Here is a 24,290-nt window from a genome sequence, read left to right as displayed (position 1 = left end):
GATTGCAAATGCCATTCTTAATTATTTCTAGTGTTTAAATTTATTTTTTTTAAAGCACTAATGTTTAAATTTAAAAAGTACATATTATTCTATAACAATTTCTTTAATAAAGACAAATATAATTGAACGGAATCAATAATTTTAGGTATACATTTTCACCATACATGAAATAACACATGTATAGTTGGCAGAACAACAAAATTGATTTAATTTGCAAACCACAATGATATGGTGAATGATCAATTGCACTTAAAACTCTGTTTTGAGTAGCAAAAGTAATTGGAACCCCAAATGATATGAGCTCCACCAATTTAATATATGGTTAGGATTAAGACTCATTGTGTGCAAAAGAGTACAATTTATTATGAATTTAAAAAAGGCTAAAATAACAATAAATGTCTTAATCGCATTGCACAAGCTTAGATTTGACTCTTACGCCAGTTGGACCAAAAGCTTCAACACACAGACTGTGAAAGGCAAGCTATCTCTCCCTTCTTTCTTGCATTTCGAGCATCCAAATCCAACTGAATCATTACACCCTCACCTACATTATATCCCATTCCCAACTTTTGCTTCTGTTATGCAACACCAAAATATGATCTTATAAATTATAATACATACAAAGTATATAATTGGACAAGAAATTATTGAATTGGATTCAAGTAGTTATACAAGACTAACAAAAACTTTCATCCTATGATTACTAAGACAGATTAAGATGGATGAATGAGGTTAAGTCAAAATACCAAACTAATTGAAGTAATTGTATAATTGAATTCATTAATAATTAAATCCTTGTCAAAATAAAAAGTACATACACAAGTATCGTCTTATATAATATATAGATTCAAGACGGTAGTAAAATTTTTTGCAAGAATTATTAGTAGATATTGGAGGAAAAACTTGATTACAATTTGAATGTAAAAAGGTACAAAAGATACCAACCAGTGTTCAACTCGATGGAGGGATTTAGTTTTTAAACATGAAATTGAGATTTTGAAAATATCAAGTATTATACTTCTTTTTTTAACTGTTCTCCTATTTTCTTGAGTGGTGAATATATAAGATGAATTTAATTTCTTTTTCTTCAAGAGGTGGTGATTGTACAGCTAAAAATCATGGACAAAGCTTAGAGTTACTAAAGGTAAAATCATTTATGTACCATGACCGCTACTTTTGACCATTCTTCAAGTATCACCTCAAAATCAAAACCAACCAAATGACCAAAAACTCCTCAAAACTTGTTCCTGCTTTTGCTTTTTGTAAGAGCCGAGTCAACTGTAGTGGAGGATCCACAGGTAATCAGGTGCATCACGACGCGCGAAGCCTTTACTCTCCCACTCGAAAGATCATTCTCAGCCGTGTGATCTCTTGTGAGAGTACGTCGATGAACGTTCCCTGATCTACTCACGCCGTCCGTATACTCCCAGCTAGATATGGATGGCGGTGAAGGCAGCTCTTCTCTGCTCAGCTCCACACTCTTGCTCCCCTGCGCCGCCTCTCTCGTCGTCCTCCCTCCTCGTCCCCCCGCCCGACTCTCCGCCTTCTGCGTCCCTACTTCCGCCGCGAATTTCGCGGAGAATTCTCTGCTCGACTCGGACTTGTACATTGCTCTGTAGTCGTTTTGTGGATTATTATTATCGAACGAGTCCCAGGACTGATTCCTTGTCCTCCTCTCCGCGATCGACGCCGGTAATTTGTGAATCTCACCGGAATCCTCCGTCTTCGACGCCGTTTCGCACATTCGGAAGCTCACCGACCTCGGAAGAAGCTCCGATCCTTTCAGAACGTAATCTCGACCGTTCACAGGATATATCAAATCGTCATCCGATAGATCATGCCAAACGTATCCATTTTTGTAGCTCCTGCTCAAAACGATCAAATCAATGCATTGCTTCAAATAATCCATCCTTCATTCTCAACTAAAACGAAAAAAAACTCACCGCTTCGAAGACCACGAGAACAGAGACGCCATGCCTTCTCCTCTCAGAACATTCAGTCTATTTATCACATCTTATTATATCACAATACAAAACGTAAATTAGAACAACAATCTCAGAATTTCTCAAATCCGCAACGCGATTATGCGATAAAATCCAGAAATGCGAGTAGGATTTGGATTACCTTTGAGGTAGAGGCCTTCAGGGGAAGAGAGAGGAACTTGGATGAAATGCGGATGCTCGAACTGACCGTTTCTGGAGAGATAATAGATCACCGGAACTCTCTTCTCGGTCTTCGACGACGACGATTTCGGTTCAGTCCATACTACAGTTCTCTCGGGGCTGGTTTCTCTATCGCTGTTCCATTTCTTCGGTAACAGAAGCTCCGTGCTCCCTCTGGAACTCGAATTCGTCGCCATCAGTGGTTGAGATTCGAGCTATCAAGGACAGTGATGAATTATGCAGGAGAGAGATGGTATATATAGCGAGTGAAATACGCAGTAAGGTTTTTGGGGATGGGTGGCGGGTATATTCGGTTAGTATAAGGAAAGCTACAAATCCGGTGTAATTTTATTGTATTTCTGTATTGGTCTTGCTTGGTTAGGTTAGACTGTTAGACAAAGGCAATAAAAGAATTATGAATAGCAGAATAGGGCATGTAATCAGCAAGTGTATTACTCCGTATAATTTAATTTGATAGGTGTCGTGGAAAAAAGTTCGATATTTCTTAAATAAAAAAAATAAAAGTGTAATTTTTTTGAAAGTAATAAAAGTGTAATTTAATAATGAAATAAGAGTCAAATATGTCATCCAACTACACACCAAATTGTAATTAGGTCACTAAATTCAAAAAAAAAAAAAAAATATATATATATATATATATATATATATATATATATATATATAATTGGGTCCCTAAACAACACAAATTAATGTAATTTCACCTAAAATGACTTGTTTACCGCTGATGTGTCGATTCCTTTATTGAAAAATAATTTAAAAAACTGGATCATTAGCTACTTTCTTAACCTAATGAAGCACAACACAAAAAACCGATCATCCATGTGGGAGTGTAAACCGAGACACTGGGTGCCATTAGACCACAAGGTCTTTGGCAGCATTGAAGTTAGATAAGAATTGAATTTATAATATTTTACTTAATGTTGCAACTGTCACTTGATCATAAAATAAAGCAATATAAGTGAACATAATTTTGAGTATAAATCTTTGAGTGACGTATAATTATGTAGTTGAATCTAGCAATTATATCTCATATTATAGCTGAAAAAAATAGTCTACCGCATTCCCAAGTCTCCGAACATAGTTCAATTGATCAACTAACTTAAAGTAAGTTAATAAACTTTACTTTATTAGTAAATATGGTCGTGAGGTATAGATTTAGAGACATAGTAGACCAATATTGAGCCACATTAACACATCACATGATTTATCATCACCTGTTCTATTTATCGGTCTAAAAAAATCAGGGTAGTGATACGCCCTTAATTTTGTGATTTAAACTTATAAATGAAAAACATACTAAAACAATCACAAGATGGACTTGAAAGATGGTTTGGAGGAATATAATTAATCTTGTGCGATAATCTCATGCCATCATGGTTTCCATATATAGCTAGGATTGGATTCAACTTTCAAGTTTGAACTACAAGCTAAGATTAGAAAGATGATTGGATCAGGAGGAGTGGAGCACCTTAATTAAATTATTTATCACGAGGCTCTGCTATTAGTCATGTTTTGATGAACAACACGAGAAGCAAACCCTGAGAATTGAATACTTAGACAATAAGTCAAATTGCAGGAAGACATACCACCTACTCTTTGCAGTAGTACTATACACTAGCTAGCCACTAGGATACTATAGTATACATACTCCGATCCTTATATTTATGACAAAGTTTGCAATCGTTACTAGACTGTGTATTTTTGGTGAATTCCACTTTGTAACCCTAACGGGTAAAGGACTACAAGGAGACCGGTAAACCAGTCTATGTTGTCTATAGGGTGTAATTTTAATCAAGATTGCTAAGGATACAAACTTGTAACCACAAGGTCATGAGTTCAAGTCCTAGCTTTCTTATTTTGAGCCGGTCAGCTATGAACAACTTAAGCTGGTTTACCTCCTTATGACCCTTTGACGGCTAGGGTCACAAGGCAGGATTTATTCATCAGTGCACACTCTTGAATAGTGACTGTGGATTTTCCCTCATCACCTAAAAAGTACTTGCTCACTAAAAATATTAGTTAATAACAAGGTTTAGTTGCTTTTTTTTTTCTCAAAAAAAAAAAAAAGAAAAAAAGAAAAAGCAACTAAACCTATATGGGAGAATTTCTCTGTTTTGGTAGCAAAGTTGTTTTTTTTTAATACTATATATAATTTCTTTCAAATTCGAGTTTCAATTACAGCCTATATGGGAGAATTTCTCTGTTTTGGTAGCAAAGTTTTAACTTGAAACTTTGGTAATGAAAGTTAAGTTTGTTTAGCTATATATAGGTTGTTGGATGCTATGCTAATCCATCATATACAAAAGAGACATATGGGAGAGATTACAGGATGAGAAATTACACTCCAGAACACAATGATTTCGAAGTTGATGATGAATGATACGGAGAAGAGAGGTGTTGTAGGGCCAACAGGCAACATTTTATTAGCTTAGGATATAACAACAAAGCTAGACAACACATATAATTTTTAGCCATAGAATTCTCAAAAAAAAAATGAAAATCTAATTCATTTAAAAGATCGAATGTATTTTTGCCATGCACTTCTTATTAGTCAGCGGAAAGAAAGAAAAATGAGTAACCTCAGTACTAATAATTGATTGATATTCATCATGTTTTTAAATAGTGTTACTATTATTATGTATTTATCGCTTTGATTACGAGTTTTAACATTTTAATTCTTTTCTCCCAAAAAAAAGAAACATTTTAATTCTCATCATTAACCATAATTATTGGAGTAGGTTGAGCTGTTACCTCCACCTCTATATGTTACCATCATTCTTTAATAACCTTCCTTGATGTCAACTTCAATGCCATCAAGTTTAGCTTCACTTTGTTAATACTTAATAGCAAGATTAATGGTGAATTTTTATTTAAAAAATTATAACTTTCTAGTAGAGAGAGAAAATGTAAAAATAAAAAATGCATAGTGATCTGTAGTTGAAAACTACCCAATGCTCATGCACGTCTGCATAACATGTACTAACATTTTTTTTAAATTTTTTTTCTAAAAAAACACGAAAAAGAAATTCACATTAGTAGTAGAACCCACAACATTTCCTCTCTTACACCTAAAATAAAACTGATCATAAAACTCAAAAAATTGCCAATGGAGTTGTTCTAAGCTTATCCCGCAATCCAACTTGAATATTTAATGAATTTTCTTTATTTTTTTTAAAAATAATTATACTGTTTATTTACTAATGATATAAAGGAAACAAGATATGTAATAACATTATATATCTATTTTACTAGTGATATAAAAAAGAGTAAGCATTAATTTACCATTAAAAATAAATTATTATTATTATTATTATTATTATTATTACTATGTATGATAATTCAATTTTTTAAAAATTATAATCCATATGACCCAATATAACGCTTGTGTATAGAATAATATTATACTTACTCGGTTTTAAAAAATAAAGTAAATTTTTTTTTCTTCTAATAAAATTCTTATAAAAATAAATTTATCATTTTATTTTGGGTGCAATAACTCAATAAGTACTTGCAATGAGGGGGACCGGAAGCTCGCGGACCGAAGCAGACTTGGAAAGTTTCCAAAGCTTCCAATTTCCAAAGTCAAAAAACTGCCCCGTGAAAGTGCAGTTCTTATATCGTGGATCGCGGTCCACAATGCATTGTGGACCGCGGTCCCAAAACGACATCGTTTTAGTAAGTGGGAGACGGAATCCCGTAATTGACACTACAGTTCATTCCAAAAGATACTGTCTTACATTTGTTTTGATATTATCGAATGAAACTGTAGTTATATCAAAAAGTAACTGTAGTNAACACAATGATTTCGAAGTTGATGATGAATGATACGGAGAAGAGAGGTGTTGTAGGGCCAACAGGCAACATTTTATTAGCTTAGGATATAACAACAAAGCTAGACAACACATATAATTTTTAGCCATAGAATTCTCAAAAAAAAAATGAAAATCTAATTCATTTAAAAGATCGAATGTATTTTTGCCATGCACTTCTTATTAGTCAGCGGAAAGAAAGAAAAATGAGTAACCTCAGTACTAATAATTGATTGATATTCATCATGTTTTTAAATAGTGTTACTATTATTATGTATTTATCGCTTTGATTACGAGTTTTAACATTTTAATTCTTTTCTCCCAAAAAAAAGAAACATTTTAATTCTCATCATTAACCATAATTATTGGAGTAGGTTGAGCTGTTACCTCCACCTCTATATGTTACCATCATTCTTTAATAACCTTCCTTGATGTCAACTTCAATGCCATCAAGTTTAGCTTCACTTTGTTAATACTTAATAGCAAGATTAATGGTGAATTTTTATTTAAAAAATTATAACTTTCTAGTAGAGAGAGAAAATGTAAAAATAAAAAATGCATAGTGATCTGTAGTTGAAAACTACCCAATGCTCATGCACGTCTGCATAACATGTACTAACATTTTTTTTAAATTTTTTTTCTAAAAAAACACGAAAAAGAAATTCACATTAGTAGTAGAACCCACAACATTTCCTCTCTTACACCTAAAATAAAACTGATCATAAAACTCAAAAAATTGCCAATGGAGTTGTTCTAAGCTTATCCCGCAATCCAACTTGAATATTTAATGAATTTTCTTTATTTTTTTTAAAAATAATTATACTGTTTATTTACTAATGATATAAAGGAAACAAGATATGTAATAACATTATATATCTATTTTACTAGTGATATAAAAAAGAGTAAGCATTAATTTACCATTAAAAATAAATTATTATTATTATTATTATTATTATTATTACTATGTATGATAATTCAATTTTTTAAAAATTATAATCCATATGACCCAATATAACGCTTGTGTATAGAATAATNCGAATGAAACTGTAGTTATATCAAAATGTAATTGTAGTTGTGTTGAAATGTAACTGCAGTGTATATGAACAGATACTGAATAACAGTTTCACTTTTGTGTTTTTATGTTATCGAATGAAACTGTAGTTATATCAAAAAGTAACTGCAGTTGTATTGAAATGTAACTGCAGTATATATGAAAAGAAAGTGCAGTATATATGAAAAGAAAGTGAGTGGCGCGAATTCATCCGTCTGTTTCATTAATCAAAACGACGTCGTTTTGGGACCGCGGTCCACAATGCATTGTGGACCACGGTCCACGATATAATTTGCGGTGGAAGTGGGTTTTGAAAGCCACAATCAGGAGATGATGTCATGGCTACCTTCTTCTTTAAAAAAAATTTAAAAAAAAAATTATTCTTCCTTGTTATGGGGAGTAATTTGTTTGATATGATTAGTATATAATGTAATCTTGTGATATGATTTAATTGATTAATTATTTTAAAGAAAAGTTAATATCTTATTTCTTCTATAGATTTTTGAGGGATTTGTAGGCAGATGGGTCACTATCGGAATATATTTATTTCATTAAAATTTTAAGATAGGAAATTGAGGTCTCAAAATTAAGGTGCAATCTTTTTTTTATTAGTTTTTTTTTTTTTGAAAACCAAATTTTATTAGTATATAATATATTATAACTATTTGATTAAATATATTTAAAGGGTTTAAACATTCTAATGAAGTGCATGTCACCAAGCTGATCCAACAAAGCCAAACTAAGCAGAAGAAGGTGTAACCTAGTTGTATAGGAATACATGTTTATACTCGTACAAAAGTCAACGAGTAAGACCCGCTGACATAAGCAGTCATGCTCACCCCTCGGTACAAACATTCTTTTAAAAAATATTTACAGAAAAGTTCACATCTGCTATTTGAAGGTGCATTATAGGTGAAGTTCGTCTTGTGACTCGTACCAAAGTCAGTGGGTAAGGCTCGTTGGCATAGGACGAAGGTCATGCCAACCCCTTGGTACAAACATTCTTTAAAAAAAAAATTATTTACATAAAAATCCCAAAAACCTCCAAAAAGCACATAGGTAGTCATGCCAACAACAAATGACCACGAGGAGTTAAACTAACTTAGGTTTCCCATAGCTGGCCAGCTCAAACTAAAAAAGCCAATATACAGCTCCCACGTGAAGTTGAACTTAAAACCTTATAATTACCAACATGTCTTATCAACTTGGCTAGAGGTTGCCCCTTATATAAATATTCCTTCATTCATTTATGAGAAAGTGAGAAAGAATCGATTTTAACTCTCTAACAAGTATAAGAGAATTGCTTTTTCGATGTAACATGAATCGAATGCCTAACATTTAGTTGGGAGTGTTGAGAAGTCAATACTACTCTATTGAAACTAATTGATCAATGCAAATCCCTTGCTCTTTGTTCCTCTCCATCCACTACCCTAACTATTCTCCACCCACGATCACTCACTTCATTATAACATCAACTCTGATCTATTCAACTATTGACTTCTCAACGCAACTTAATTTTAGTAAAAATAGATCTCTCATTCTAGAAACTCTTAAACCTAATAGTCCAACTCCAACTGCACAATACTTTAATATATATAATACTTTGATCTTTTCGAAATATAATAAGCTGTTTGAGATATTAAAAATGAGATTAATAACAACGCAAGCTAGCTTTGACCTCAATGGAATTTATATTGAGATTATATATGGTAAGTTGGTTAGCGAATAAGTGGTAGGTGTGCCGTGACGGTTTGGAAGTGGAAATGTTATTTTAGGATTATTACAGATATGAGATATTATTATTACATTATATTCTTCACAAACGTCCATTTCGTGCCATACACTCATCTTGTGAGTTTTGAGATATGTCTTTCACGAGACATTATTTGCAGCATCCACAATACCTTTTTATGTTTCTATTCCTTATTAACGTAAGTTGACAAAACTTTCATTGAATCCCATGTATGTATGTATATTCATATCTTTAAAAGTATTTCAAACTCATCATGTCCCTGCCAACCCCCATACTGGCATCTGAATTGGTTGCCAATATCTCTGGTCCAAAACTCCTCTATATATTTATATGAAATAGTAATTTAAATCCTTCAATTATTAACTTCATCATTCAATTTTTCTTTTAAGGTTTGATTTCTTAATAATGAAGACCATTAAAATCTCACATTTGTATGTCATGTGTACTGTCAGTTAATCAATATACGAAATTACAGATAAAATTGTAATTTATAATTTTAAATTATTAAATTAATCTTTGTTAACAAGTCGAGAAAGTAAATTTGTCAAATCATGAAAAGAGGGGCCGAAATTGTCTAAGTCATAAAAATTGAAAGATTAATAATTTTATTTTTTTAATGAGAGAAACATACAATTACTATTTAAAGGTGTGCGCTATGTAAACCTCATATATGTTGGAGAAAATTCGGATAAGAGGAGAAAAAAGGAGAGGAAATGAGATCTTCAGGCGTGATATCACTTTCCTATAAGCTTTTAATCTTTCATCTTCAAAAGCAACGAGGTAACAAGATTAAATCTTATGGGATACAAGAAGATGAAAACAAAGTTCTTAGGTTGCTTGATAAGAACTTACTGAGAGTTATTGAACTGTGATATATCAAGATATCATGCAAAATAAAATTGCGTATTTGATCAGATGACACTCCTAGAATTTTATAGGAATAAATTCTAACTGTTAGGAGTAGTTACTGGAAGTTTATACCAGTTTAAAACTTTCAAAATATATATAAAATATATTCTTTTGGATTTCACCATTCTGGTTCAGGCAGTTACGTACACACATGTGGAAATATAATTTTAAATTATATTCACATGTTAATATCTCCAAAGATATTAATATAACTGACTTGGGATTTATTTACGTAGCATTCTGAGCCTTATGCATGGAAAATAATTCAAACAATTATATCCACAACTTAAATATTTCAAATACATGTGTACATGTAATTAGGAAATAATAAGTTCATAGCAACATGCATAATAACTGAACTGACCAACCTCATTCGAGAAGTAAGGTTCTACGTAAACACTGCAACATTGCATGAAAAAGTAATTCATTTACTTAGCATCAAGTGTATGCTCATATGCAAAACAATTAGTATTTTAATATCTCAAGTGCAAGCTAACTTGCTGAACATGAAATATCAAATGTGAACACTTGTGTGCCAAGCAGCTAATTATTACCAACAACGATGCATGCCTTCGAGAGATAAATGATGCTTTCAATTCGAGAGATACATAAACAACACATTCGAGAGGTGAAGTTTTACCACGCATGTAAAGTGATTTAATACATTACTCACATATTTTAGTATCTTTAATTTGCACTAAGAACATGCAAAGTCAAAGATATTTAAACCATGCAATCACATGCATTTATAGAACATGCGAGACATCATTTCCATGCGGACCTGCCTGCGAGACATCGATAAAACGATTCACGCAAACTCAGTTCGAGACATCGTTTCTCCTCGAACCGACCTCTCGTACGAACTGACCTCTCGAGTCATCTCTCGCGATTTCTCGAACAACCCAAAATCATCTCTACCAAACTCAATAATATTTACTACTCCACAACTCCAAATATTATTTGAGTAATCATGGTAGACATCTGAACCATTAATCTCATTACTATATAAATATCCAACAATATACTATCCAATGTTATGCACTAAGTAAACCCGTTATTATATAATAGCTTGTAAACCACGTACACATGAAAAGTAAATTAGGAAGACCTTGTGAGATGCAATAGGCCAGACACAATTGAGAGGTACATGTAGGCAATCGAGAATCAAATTTGTAGCCTTTAGGTATAAGAGTAACCTCGATAGTTGTAGATTTTTGTAAGTTTTTTGCTGGCCATTTAGGAGCGAGAACAAGTGAGAAGTGAAAAGGGAAACAATAAATTCTAACAAAAAAAAACAAAACTAAAGGCATTACACGCCCAAAGGCGCGTGCATTCTAGGAGTGCAAATGGTTGCACACGTGCAACAATCTGCGCAAGTTTTCCCCTTTCTCCTAAAAGTGGACCCCACCAAAAAATTATATATGCCAGAAAAATATCTAGCCAAAATCTCCTTTCCCATTAGATAAAAATCAATTCCTAATTTTTTCTTCTTCAAAAACTGAACAAAAACCACTATTGTGGTTACTTTAAGCATATTTGGATTACTCGTCAACAATGAAAAATCTGAGTGACTAAAATTACTATTTTATATCGGAACAAAAAATAATATTTTTTTATGTTTTTTTTTATTTTTATTTTTTATGTGCTATATATATTTTTTTTTATGTACTAAAGTTTTTTTTTAATGGATTCGAATTTCCGTCAGATTCTATTTGACACCTTTGTAGATGGATTATATACATAGGTTTTTTACAAATTCGACTTATTAATGTCTTCTCATCTTTAAAAAAAAAAAAAAAAAAATCTTTCTTGATTTATGTTTTGATATTCGAATATCTAGAGTAGGGCCCAAGACCTGTTCCTAATCCAAACCTCTTATATTTGTGAATTTCCCATAAAGCCCATCTGGAAACTCCAACATCACACAAGTATGAAACCTCTTCCTCTCATTTCATTCCCATCTTATCCAAGTTCACAGCAAAAGGCACAAGGCAAAAGGCAAATAATGCTAATATTTCTCAAAAATAATTATTAAAAAAAAAAACAGTCAAAAAGTGCACACTATACTATCCATATATCATTAGGAGCTGCATCTGATCTCTTTCTGCTAAGATAAAGAAATGGCAGCTTCATCACTCTCACTGCCCGTGGCTTCATCTGCCTTACAAAAAAGAGTCAGTATAATAATTACCATTTTACATTCTTCAAGTTTTCTTTTACATATTTCTCTTGATTATTGCTTATGAGACTGAATTGCAGATAAATAGGGCAACACCAAAACCTTGTTCATTGGCTCCCCACAACATCATAGTATCATCCTTAAAGGACAACACCTCTCCTGATGAATCCAGTAAGAATACCTCTTATTGCTAGCATGTGCAGCTCAATTGGTTTATCCATAGTCGGTTAAGGATAAGGACACAAAATTGAGCCCCAAGAGTTATCCTTAATGTGGTGGGCTCTTTGTGGGCAGCATGCATCGATCCTTTCACATAATAAATCATTGAGTCACTGTAATTTACCCATTGACTATTTTGTCTAGTCGGGGTGTGGGGCCTGGTAGTGAGGGAATTTCGGCTTTGTGGGCAAGAATACCTCCTGCTTGGCAAATAAATTTCAGCATTTTAAGAATGGGTTTTGAATTTATTATGTTATTCTTGTTTAATTATTGTAGGGAATTGTAAGAGAAGGCCACTGTTATTGGGACTAGGAGCATTATCTTCATTAAGTTTGCTCCCTGCAAATCCCCTCTTGGCTGAAGGTATTGAGTCTTAACATCACATTAGGTGTAATCTCATGGAGAAATTTTCTTTGATTCAATAAGAGAATTGCTAAGATTCTTTCAATCATAGATTTTCTCATCAGTCATTTCTTGATTGTGTTTCTTGGATGTGTACACCAGTGCCAGAGAGGTTTTCATCTTTTGTTGACAAAGAAGATGGTTATGCCTATTACTATCCTTCAGATTGGACAGTAAGTTTTCACCTCATATCATAGTGTCAATAATTAAAATATTGGGGCAACCCAACCAAGGTGGCCAGACAGTTGATTTGGTAACCACAAGGTTTCAAATTTGACTCTCAGGAGCGGCCTTTTGACTTTTATTGTTTGAGTCGGTCAAATATGGGCAACCTAAGGTTACAAGGCAGGTTTTACTTAGTGCACAACCTCGGACAGTAAATGCAGGTTTAATTTCCCTCGTCATTCAAAAAAAAAAAAAACAAAATAATTAAGATGTGTGTTTCTGGGCAGGACTTTGATTTTAGAGGGCATGATTCTGCATTTAAGGACAGACATTTACAGTTGCAAAATGTTAGGGTGAGTTTTATACCAACTGAGCAGGCAGACATCCATGATTTGGGTCCAATGCAAGAGGTGATGACATTAATTTTTGTTATTTTCTAGATTTTTATTTCAATTTATTATGAACTTCTAATGTCTTAATTAACTTTCTTTTTTGTTAACTGTATTACAGACAGTGTACAGGCTAGTTAACCATGTTTATGCAGCTCCAAGTCAACTAGCAACCATAATGGATGTTCAGGAAGTACGTTCTTCTTCTTCGTCATTCCATTTTCTCCATTTTTGGGGAATGAATAAGCATTGATGGCAGAAAGTATATATTGACTTTGTACAGAAAACTATAGAAGGCAAAAACTACTGCACCTTTGAATATGTACTCACTTCTGTAAACTTTTCAAGAGCTGCATTTGCAACCATAGCTGTTGGAAATGGTATATTCTCTCTCTCTCTCTCTCTCTGCACTTGGTAGTTGGTACTAACATTTGAATGACCAAAATTGCACATTTCCCAATTGTGTAAAATATGAAAGTATGTTTTTGTTTTCCTCTTTTTGGCAAATATGACTATATGAGGTAAGGGGTTGAACTCCTATCCTTGAGGTTACAAGGGGTCATTGGTTTGAACATGATTTTGTGTAAGTAGGTCTTTAACCAAACATAGGTAACCCAAAAAAAGACTTTTTTTCCAGTCCATTAATGCTAGCCTATTTGTATAGACCTCTTGTACAAAACATTTTTATTAATTATTTATGAATTACACATTGTTTATTCTCCATCTCAACTAAAATCTTAAACCAAATCTTAAACCGATAATTAGACTACATTATGTTTATATATTATATACTTAACAATCATAATACGTTTTAACTAAAAAAATATTATACATCTTATGGCGTGACAGTCTCACACAAGATTTATTCTTCAATACTAAAAATTTTATGTGAAACCGTCTCACATGAGATATACAATACGGAGTACTTCTTAGTTAAAATGTACGGAATAATATTTTTCTATGCACTTATAAAAAATATTACATTTTAACTAAAAAATATTATACATCTCACCATCAGACAATCTCACACCATACTTATTGTTATACTAAGGTTTGGCATGAAGTACACATTTTAATTCCCATATTGAGCAGGGAGATTCTACACCTTGGTAGTTGGAGCAAATGAAAGGAGATGGAGAAGGATTAGAAACAAGCTTAAAGTTGTTGCAGACTCTTTCAAGTTGCTAGACATATAAACTTCTCATTGTAATGGATTCTCTTAGCAATTTTCTGGCAGAGAACAACCTGTATATATGTATTATAACTCCCAACATTCAATATATGTAACTGAGATGAATAACAGGGGTGGCAGGAATGAACAGCATTTAATGCAGGAAACCTGTACATATGTATATAACTTCCAACATTATATATATGCAACTGAAATGAATACCAGGGCAAGAATGAACACCATTTTATACAGGAAAACTGTATATATGTATTAATGTATGTAATTGAGATGAATAACAGGGCGAGAATGAAGAACATTTTATGCAGGAAATCAAGTGAATAAGCTCAGTTCAGTCTACTCCTTTCTAAGTCAAAAGGGTACAGTGAATGCCTTTCCACTTCTATTCTGGGATTTCTATGCCATCCATGTAAGAAAAATTGTAAAAGAACCATTACAACAACGCGAATTAAGCACACCCAAGATGAAAGATGGAGAAAACGGAATAAGAGAAGCTAGATCCATTCTGTAATTAACAAATCAATATACCATTCAAAGAGACAGGGATTGAGTTCCTAGTCTGGGACTCGGTTCCTGCCTCCAAAAGAATATGATTCTAATCCTGAATTTCTACTTTAAGTGAGCTAACTAATTTGCTACAAAACCCTCTTCTTAACCCCAGTTTGCATACCTTTGAGCAAATCACAATCACGACACTGAAGCAGGTGCCAGAGAGCTTTGTCATTCTTGATATACACCCAGTCCGAGGGGACTGTCTTAAAGCTTTTGAGGACTGGAATGAAACAATGTCTCCAGGCACATTAAAGAACGTGAGGATTTGGTAGAGATGTGGAAGAAACCCATCACTATTGCTAAAGACCATTTACAATCCAACTTAAATGAGTCTATGCTGACGCAATCCTTTCCCGAAGTGAGGTTGCATCAACCGGACATACAATCCGTTTTTTGCCATCAGTGAGTCGTGGGATCCTTCTTCCACAATTCGCCCACCATTTAGAACAACAATGTTGTCAACATGCCTCATCATTGCTGCACGGTGGGCAATAAGGATGGTTGTCTTGTTTCCCATAATCAGAGTATCAAGAGCCTCCTGAACCACCCTGCTTGACTCAGATTCAATAGATGAGCTTGCTTCATCCAACAATAAAATGGGTGCATTCTTCAAAACAACACGAGCTATTGCGATTCTTTGTTTCTGTCCTGGAGTTAGATCTACACCCCGCATCCCAACATGAGTATCATAACCATGAGGCAAGCTGCTAATGAAATGATGAGCATTTGCTATTCTAGCTGCCTCTTTCATTTCAGCTTCACTTGCATTGTGCCTCGCATATATTATGTTTTCCCTGATGGTAGTTGAGAATACAATTGGTTCCTGCTGGACAAGACCTAAGTGGTTTCTCAACCACCGCAAGTTGTATGATTTTAAATCTCGGCTATCTAGTAAAACCTGACCAGCAATTGGATCATAGAATCTCTGTATCAGAGATATTATAGTACTCTTTCCAGAGCCTGAAACACCCACCACTGCCACAGTTTGCCCTCCATTCACTTTAAGGCTGAAATTGCTCAAAACCAAGATTTCTGGCCTGGTTGGATAAGAGAAATCAACACTTTTTAACTCGATGCTTCCATAAACATTAGGAGGTTTCAGGGCTGAGTCGTCATCTGGCTCAATTCGTGGTACCCGATCAATTATCTCAAAAACTGATGTTAGAGATTTTCTTCTTTTCAGGATATAGGGAGCCAAACCAAAAGGCTCTACAAGAGCAAAAGTTGCAAAAGAAAATACCATGTATTCTTTGAGAGCTGTATGCAGATTCACATGCCCCCTTTTCACAGAAAGTGCAATGTACCAAAGGAGAAGAGCATTGCAACCAAAAAGGAGAAATTGTGAAAATCCAAAACCAAAACCAATGGCCATTCCATGGAGGAAACTCTTCTTGAATATCTTCCGCAGCTGCAATCTGTAGAGCTCCATGACCTTATTTCCAGCACAAAATGCTACAACTGTGTAGATATTTCTAACAGCATCCTCAAGGACTAGAGATGCCTTCCTATGCATCTCCTGAATTCCCTTTGAAAATCCAGCAAGCCACAGTTTCTGAGAGTTTCAAGTTCATCACAGTCAGGATTTCATTCAAAAATCCACATTGAAAGTAATAAATAGTACAAGTTATTTTCAAATTATTGTGAAATCGAATATAGAGCATATAAAAGAATTAGATCTACAGGAATAAGATTTTCAAGTTCATCAAAGTTGTCCTATATTTCATCAACCATGTCAATGACAATCAATTCTCTGATTCATTAATTTTGGAACTGATCTTTACATGAATTGCTTGGGATGTTTTTCATTGTAGCATTACATATGAATTGCAATGCCTTTGGAATTGAAACAAACCTGTGCTATTGCTGAAATGACAAGAACTGGAAGAGTAGCTAACGCTACAAGTGCCAACCGCCACTGCAGAATCATCCCAATAAGAAGAGCAACAACCACGGCTGCACTGTCTTGAATTAAAATGGAAAGGCGATTGCTGAAAGCAGCACGGACAAAGGTAGCATCATTTGCCAATCGCATAGACAGGTTATCTGCACTATTTTCCTCTTCATCAAACCATCCAACTTCATTTCGAAGCATTGCTGTTAGAGAGAGGATGGGAGGGAGCAATTAGGCAAATACAAAACCAGATTCATAACACAAAGCCAAAAACACTACCAAGTACCAAGAAACCAAAAGCACAGTTTGTTCATCTTTAAGAAGGGTAAAAGAAACAATATAAGCATTACCTGAAAACATCATCCTCCGAACACGTTCCGTCATTTTCTCTCCCATTATACCAAAATAAAAGTGCTGCAAAAAGTTGGCAACTACCGTCACAATTCCCATGCCGGCAATGATTAAGCACCACTTGTCTACATCACGTTCTAAATGACGTTCCTCATCGATTCTATAATATGCTGTTACAATAAGTGCAATGACATAAGCAAGCAGAGGATTAAAAGAACCAAATACTGCAGCGCCCGTGCTCCCTAAAACAGCATAAAGCCACTCGGCAAGGCTAAGTTCAACAAGCCTCCAGCATGATGGTGGCTCTCGATGTTGTGTGTCCTTTGTTTCTCTCGTATTCAGAGGTGCATCATAAAACTCATTATTTGGTCGACTAAAGGTCTGTGAATGAGAACGTTCGTTTTTTGGATCAGATGTCAAGAGTGGAGAGACAGGTGATTCAGGGTCAGAACTGGACTTTAGACGATGTCCAGAATGAACATCAATCTTAGGTAACTCTGGGAGTTTCATTTCAAAACTATCCTGCCTTTTTATAGATGGCTCCTTAGTTGTTCCATCTAAGGTCATGCCATTTTCAACCATCAGCTCTGGTGGAGGACTCAGATTGTGGGGAGATTCTAGTGAATTAAATGTAGCATCAGAAGTTCGAAATGTATGGAGCACAGAAGTCCTTTGAAGAGATGGTGACTTGACCATTCTAGGGGATGAAGGTTCTTGGACACTGTGACTTGCTGAAGAATCTTCAATTTGGAAAGCTGCAATCTCCTTGTAATTTCTCATTGGCATCCTGAAAGAGGATAACAAGTGGAAGCATGATCAATATTTACAATGGCAATATGCTGGAAAAGCAACGTACATGGTGGGTGGGGCACCAATGCACCTTCTAAAAGAATAACATATCAAAGCAACGAATCTCATCATCCTTTACAGGATACCATAATAATTTGTGTCAGTGAAATGAAAAATTGTACAAGCAGCACATCACATCATCATTACAACAAGAATTAGCTACAAATATGGCACCTGCGTGGAAGTTTTGCAGCTTCTTCACATTTAAGAAGTTCAGCATAGAGGCCATCTAATGTTATCAGTTCATCATGTGTCCCCATTTCAACCAGTTGACCTTCCTCCATTACAGCAATGTAGTCAGCATTCCTGATTAGACTAAGCCGTCTTGCTATAATGATAGTTGATCGGCCTAACATGAGGAGATCCAGAGCTTCCTGAACAGATCTTTCAGCTTCAAAATCAAGTCCACCAGTAACCTCATCAAGGAGAAGGATAGATGGATTTGAAAGAACAGCCCTAGCAATAGAAAGCTTTATTTTTTGCTCTTCAGTCAATGCTAGACCAGCTCTGCCCACCTACAAGAGGAAAGAATTTTACAAAATAACAAAATGTAATAACTAAGGCCACTTGGCAGAATCCAAAAGAGAATACACCTCTACACATATACCTGAGTGTCATATCCTCTCTCAAGTGAGCTAATAAATGTATGAGCATGAGCTATTTTAGCAGCTTCCTCAATTTGATCAAAAGTAGCATCACGTCCATATGCAATATTATCTCTGATGCTCAAACTTAACAAGGCAGGTTCCTGGGTTACTAAACCAATTTGGTTTCTGAGCCATTCCAGCTTTAGATTTTTTATATTTTCCCCATCTAAAAGGACTTCTCCTGCAAAAAATGGAAGTATTTAGAAAAGAAAAGAAGCCATGGTTTAGGAGAAAACAAGGAAATATTGGAAGGAATTATACATCATTGACTGAATAAGGCATCAAAATCATAATAATACCTAATGTAGGATCATAAAACCGCTCCATAAGTGGAATGATACTACTTTTGCCAGACCCATTTCTGCCAACAAGTGCAACAGCCTTCTTTGATGGCACACTGAGGTAAAATCCACTCAAGATAGGAATTTCAGGACGAGAGAGATAGCTAAAGTACACATTTCGGAACTCAATATTTCCTTGCACAGAAGCAAGGGTAATTCCTTCATTATTAACACTGGAGGATGAACGGCTTATCATCTCGAAAAGTCTGTATGCGGCAATTCTTCCTTGTTCAAATGAATAGAAGTTCGTTGCTGCCTGATTTAGCCCACTGTAACAGCACATGATTATATTAAAAATAGTAAAAGACATATAGAAACCCCAATGACAACAAGAATTAAAGAGGTACTTACAGGCCACTTAACATAACAGCAAAAAGGGCCGTAACAATTTCACCACCATGAGCTTTCCCATGAATGACCAGGAGTCTTCCAACCCACAGTTGCAATGCACAGGAGCAAATTGCAAGCCCATATGTAAAACCAAGTCCAAGTCCTTGGACCAGACTTATCAGTATACCATACCTCAATGAAGCTTGCAGAGATAATGCATATGAATATTTTGCCAATGTTTCATTTGTGAATGCATATAATGTCCTGATATAAGAGACTGCCTGCAAATACGTAATGGAATTTCCACATTCAGGTTTTTCAGCAATACAAAGTACAAAATACAAACTATCATGCCATACTTTGATTTTGGATATCTATGCTGCATAATACTTCACATTAGTAAAACAAAAATTATTGATAAGTGATAACAATCAAAGTGTACAGTATGGAACTCTAATTCAGAAAGACTAGAACTCTATACCATGAGAAAATTCTTTTAACCTCTAAAAATGAGCACACATACAGAATATGAAGACAAAAACACATGTTTATCATTTAAATAAGAAAATCAGTATCCTTATCCTTTATCATTCATTAATTAGACTTTGGTAAACATTATAAAAAGAGAGTCAATCATTTAAATATATATTTTATAGTTTCTATAACATCTCACCTGCTCTGCAATACTAGCAGCTTCTGCATATGCATCTTGGATGTTCTCTGCAAGTCTGTGTAAAAATATATTTGATATTCCTCCTGCTGCAACAATGAACGGACCAGTACCTAAAGTTATGAGTGCAATTTGCCAACAGTTAACAAATCCAATCACAAGACCACTGAAAAATGTAGCCATATTGTGGATATAGTTCCCCACCTGTGTAACAATGGAGACAATATAACTATATAAGAAACTTGCAAACTAAAGCAGGCCATTAAAAAATAAAAATAAAAAGAAATCAAGTCAGAAAGCAGATTATCATAAAGAAACCAAGTCAGAAAAAAAAAAAGCGAATTACAGGAGCAAGACACTAATGAAGCTGAGCATACTTTTTCACTAAGAGCTGATTGAATAAGCAGCACATCACTTAATACTTGGCTCACAATATCACCATTGTTTCCATAGGTATCAAAAAAGCTCATGTCTTGGTTCAGTAATACTTCAACATATTTTGATCTGATTACAGCAGTCTGTCGTTCTCCAGTAAGAATCCAACATGATACCTCTATCATAAAGAGAGTAGAGACTAATTAGAATCACTTATAATTAAAATTACCCTTTTGGTTGAAAAACAATATGACAGAACAGACCACAAAACCTAAAATTTAGCTTACCTATCCAACCAGCAACAAAAACTCCAGCAGCAATATAAACAATGGTCAAAGAAAGCTGTATGATAAAAATTAGGCACAAATTACAAAACCAGAATAATCAAAGGAATAAAGAAAATAAGAAGGAAATGCATATGCGAATCAAATTGAATGTGAACATCACCAAGCCAAGAAGAAAGTTAAGTTTTCATCTATTTGCTCTGTTTTCACAGGACGGCGTGTGGGGATTGTTAAGATCTACTTCATAATCTTCATTAGTCAATATTGCAAAATGATGCCAACAAAGAATGGAGGTACTTATGCTACTCTTTTTAGAAGTTTCCTTTCCTTTTCCATACTATGAAAAAGTAAAAATTTCCTACTCCCTAAGTTTTCAATTAGGGCTGTTAAGAGTCCCACATTGATAAAATAAGAGAAAATATATGGGTTTATAAGGCCATAGGTTAGACTAGCTACTTGGTTGGATTCAATGTTTTAGTGTGGTTTGGCCCATGAGCATTATAGCCCAATTGAGTGACCTAGCCCAATTTTGGTTTATAACAAGGGCCATCCAATCCACGAAATTTATTAGGCAATGTATGAAATGGAGAAAGATTCACTTAAATCATTTCACAACAGGTGCTGTTAATATTTAACAATAACTAGCTTCAATAGGCATTCTTGTCTTAGGAAATAAGGATGGATCAACAAAATGGAATGTAGGATAGGTAGAAAGAATGAAATAACATGAAAAGAATTCTTCAACTGTTTTCTGTTTTCCAATTTTCATTTTCTATTTTTAGTTTAGAAAATATGTTTACCAACACTTATTTTTCAAATTCACTTAATACAAAAATAACACATTCAAAATTTCAAATGATTTTGTATACCCGATATTTAGAATATTTTCAAATATGTTCGATTTGAGCGAAATATATATAATTTTTTACTTTTGAGTCTAACATATATGAAATTTTAATATACAATATCCTGACCATAATATCCAGAAATAACATAACTAAAAACATTCAAACCAATAACCTATCGAGTTCACCCAAAATCTAAAAACTCGATTGAGATTTCAAATTTTAATTCAAATAACATGAATAATATCTAACTCTAGTTATGTTGGTATAAGTAAATGAGAATAGAGAAGATAGAAGATAGTGATAAGTAAGAGAAGATAGTGGTGAAAGTAGCCAGAGTATCGGATAAATATGAAAGACGATAAGGATGAAGGTGAGATAGGTAAGAGGTGGTAGGTGTAGATAGATAGGTAGGTAGGTGGTAGCGAAGGATTCTATTAACCATTTGGAGAACAAGAACGAAGTGTTCTCTAGTTTTCAAAATGAAAGACTGTGCAAGTAAACATATTTTTTGTTTTCCATTCTCTAGTTCTTGAAAACTAAAAAAATTTCTCGTTCGTAAGTGGGCCTTAATGTTTTTCTTAGTGGAGAGTAATGGCCCTACTAGAAAACACATTTATACCAGCATAATTGTTGGTAGAAAGTCTGGCACAGCTCAAGTTCAACAGTAAGTGAAGTAAACTACCATATTAGCAAATTAGATCCAGCTCTAGCCAAACAAACCAAATCCCATGGATGATTAATCACAATCACAGCCAGTTGACACCTATGCTCAAGAAGACAACAATGGTGCAGATCTGATAGATTCAAGAAGCACTACCTCCCCTCCCCCCCCCCCCCACCAGGGGTGTAAAACTAAAAATAAAAGAGCTGACAGTAGGTCAAAAAGTGAAAGAACATCAATGCCCCTCAGTGATGTCTGATGCTCTATAATAAAAGTAGAATAAAGCAAGTATATACAAATAATTTGTGAAACAGACCTAATTTCCCCTCAAACAATTTACATAGCAAAAGCTCATTACCAAAATCCTATCCTTTTGAAACATTGGTAATGTCTATTGCATGGAAGCAAGATCATTTAAAGATCTTCTGCATCTGCTAAACTCTACTCACATCTTCCTCCAGCTTTTCAAATTTAGTTAAACTCAGAAGCTTTGTTAAAGTATGGAACATATAGTTTCCACTTCCTAATCATTGCTAACCCATTCCAGAAAAGGAAAATTTGAAACAAGAAATCTATTCGGCATTTATTTTGCTACTAATATTAAATCCTAGAAATTCCTGTAGAAATGAAAGTCCCAACCTTTTCTACAACTCTTACATAGCAAGAAATGTCAGATAAGTAAGCAACATACTCCGAGGTATTGCTTACTCAGATTTAGTTTAGGGGGAGGGGAGAGCACTAAACTGAATCATTGGTACCTCAGTGAATCTGTCGAACAACTTATCAGGGGGCTCTGAACTGTGCGTGAGCAACTGAATAATTTTTGCAAAGTAATGCAAGTAAACTACAAGCGCGGTGCCGTGGGCAGCTGCCGCAAGTGATCCAACCGCCATGAGAAACCAATCCAGGCGATCAGCACAAATAAACAGCTTGGAGAACGGCACAGCAGCCGGCGGCGGCTCGATCTCCTCAACCTCATCCTCCATCTCCTCCTCCATCTCAGGCGGGAGCACATCGCCGCCATTGTCCATGTACGGGGACGGCGACTCCGGCGGCTCCGAAACTTCCGACACAGGAGTCAACGGTTGTATGTGCGGCGGCGACCACCCAAACAATCCCCTCGATACCATCATCTTCGCCTCTTCGCAAGCTCCAAACACTAACTATACAACTGAGATATATCACAAACCAAAAAAAAATTCAAAAATTCAAAAACCCTGGCTAAAACCGCTGCATCAAAACCCTAGAAAAGCCGCCATTTTCGGACTACGCAACTGCTGAAGTGGAAGTGGAACTCCAACACGGATTCGATTCAGATCCTATGTGTTTGAAGCTGAAATGAGCTGAAATGTGCTGAAATGTGATGTGTCGCTGTTTCAGCACCGCATAGCGTAAACAAATTTGGTACGTATATTGTAAGAAATAGCATAACTGAGTCGACTCGGAGCGGTGGAGAGGGAGCGAGATTGACTCAGTCAAAGATGGCGGAGGGGGAGGGAGTTGAGTTGACCCGGTAACACACACAAGATTCTGCTGCTTGTTACTGTTATGGAACGTTTGGTTTATAAACGGTAATTGAACGGCGCCGTTTCTTCCCTGGAATAGACATCGGTCATCGGAGCTCTCGAGCTTGGAAAAAAGTGCTTTAGCTGACAGTGATATACAGCTGTGGTTTACACTGAATATCCCAAGGGCTTTTCTGTTATTTCACTGTTAAACTGTAAAGGACTCGTAGCCTCGTTGCATGTAATAAAGCTCTTTTTTTTCCTTCAAATAAAAGAAAGTATACCAATCCGCCGCATATGATAAGAATGGACGAACGTTACAACTATGATGACTAGTCAATTTAAATTCTATGATTATTATATTATTTAAATTTAAAAACATAATAACTTTCAATTCAGGATATATCATTAGTTTATGTTTTTTTTTTTTACATTATGCTATAAATGTTGTATTACACTATTTTTTAGACAAAAATATTTTTACTGTTACAAATTATCTTATCTTATCATATTATTATTATCATGCACATATATACGCAATATTTTTCTTGCATTCTTGTAAGTTTGATTTCATTTAGATTTTAAATAAATATTACCATAATTATGTTTAATAATTTATTATTTTTAAAATTTTTACTACAATAATATTAATATTTTTTACCCCCCGTATAGATATTACAAACACTTACCATATCAAAAATAGATATAATATATAATATAGACTCAAAAAATATTATT

At 34.6% G+C, this 24,290-nt stretch overlaps 3 protein-coding genes across 5 annotated transcripts; 1 reads left to right on the top strand and 2 right to left on the bottom strand.

The window, feature by feature from the left end:
* Positions 1–504: 504 nt before the first annotated feature.
* Positions 505–2,469, bottom strand: LOC115999910. 2 transcript variants are annotated; one of them, XR_004094051.1, is made up of 4 exons: positions 2,125–2,469; positions 1,944–2,013; positions 1,163–1,865; positions 505–575 (listed from the first exon to the last, which is right to left on the bottom strand). XR_004094051.1 is itself a non-coding variant. In XM_031239863.1 (3 exons), exons 1-3 carry the CDS (start codon positions 2,357–2,359, stop codon positions 1,235–1,237), a joined length of 936 nt encoding a protein of 311 aa, XP_031095723.1. In that variant the 5' UTR covers positions 2,360–2,469; the 3' UTR covers positions 989–1,234. The 2 variants fall into 2 exon arrangements, 1 of the variants encoding a protein (XP_031095723.1); XM_031239863.1 differs by lacking the exon at positions 505–575 and having other exon boundaries at positions 989–1,865.
* A 9,202-nt stretch (positions 2,470–11,671) lies between these two features.
* Positions 11,672–14,411, top strand: LOC116000063 (photosynthetic NDH subunit of lumenal location 1, chloroplastic). 2 transcript variants are annotated; one of them, XM_031240077.1, is made up of 8 exons: positions 11,672–11,879; positions 11,965–12,055; positions 12,380–12,466; positions 12,608–12,678; positions 12,958–13,080; positions 13,181–13,252; positions 13,343–13,439; positions 14,111–14,182. In XM_031240077.1, exons 1-8 carry the CDS (start codon positions 11,826–11,828, stop codon positions 14,119–14,121), a joined length of 606 nt encoding a protein of 201 aa, XP_031095937.1. In that variant the 5' UTR covers positions 11,672–11,825; the 3' UTR covers positions 14,122–14,182. The 2 variants fall into 2 exon arrangements, with proteins under 2 accessions (XP_031095937.1, XP_031095936.1); XM_031240076.1 differs by having other exon boundaries at positions 11,673–11,879; positions 14,152–14,411.
* Positions 14,412–14,533: 122 nt separating this feature from the next.
* LOC116000062 (ABC transporter B family member 20-like) lies at positions 14,534–23,720 on the bottom strand. The gene is made up of 11 exons (XM_031240074.1): positions 22,806–23,720; positions 20,542–20,596; positions 20,257–20,432; positions 19,883–20,083; positions 19,231–19,490; positions 18,838–19,148; positions 18,499–18,719; positions 18,066–18,406; positions 17,042–17,829; positions 16,653–16,894; positions 14,534–16,352 (listed from the first exon to the last, which is right to left on the bottom strand). Exons 1-11 carry the CDS (start codon positions 23,178–23,180, stop codon positions 15,123–15,125), a joined length of 4,200 nt encoding a protein of 1,399 aa, XP_031095934.1. The 5' UTR covers positions 23,181–23,720; the 3' UTR covers positions 14,534–15,122.
* Between the last annotated feature and the right edge of the window lie 570 nt (positions 23,721–24,290).

The sequence above is a fragment of the Ipomoea triloba genome, chromosome 12, assembly GCF_003576645.1.
Source record: "Ipomoea triloba cultivar NCNSP0323 chromosome 12, ASM357664v1".
NCBI classification, from domain to species: Eukaryota; Viridiplantae; Streptophyta; class Magnoliopsida; order Solanales; family Convolvulaceae; genus Ipomoea; species Ipomoea triloba.
Note: the sequence above shows the minus strand (reverse complement) of the source record. Positions and strands in the feature narration are given on the sequence as shown.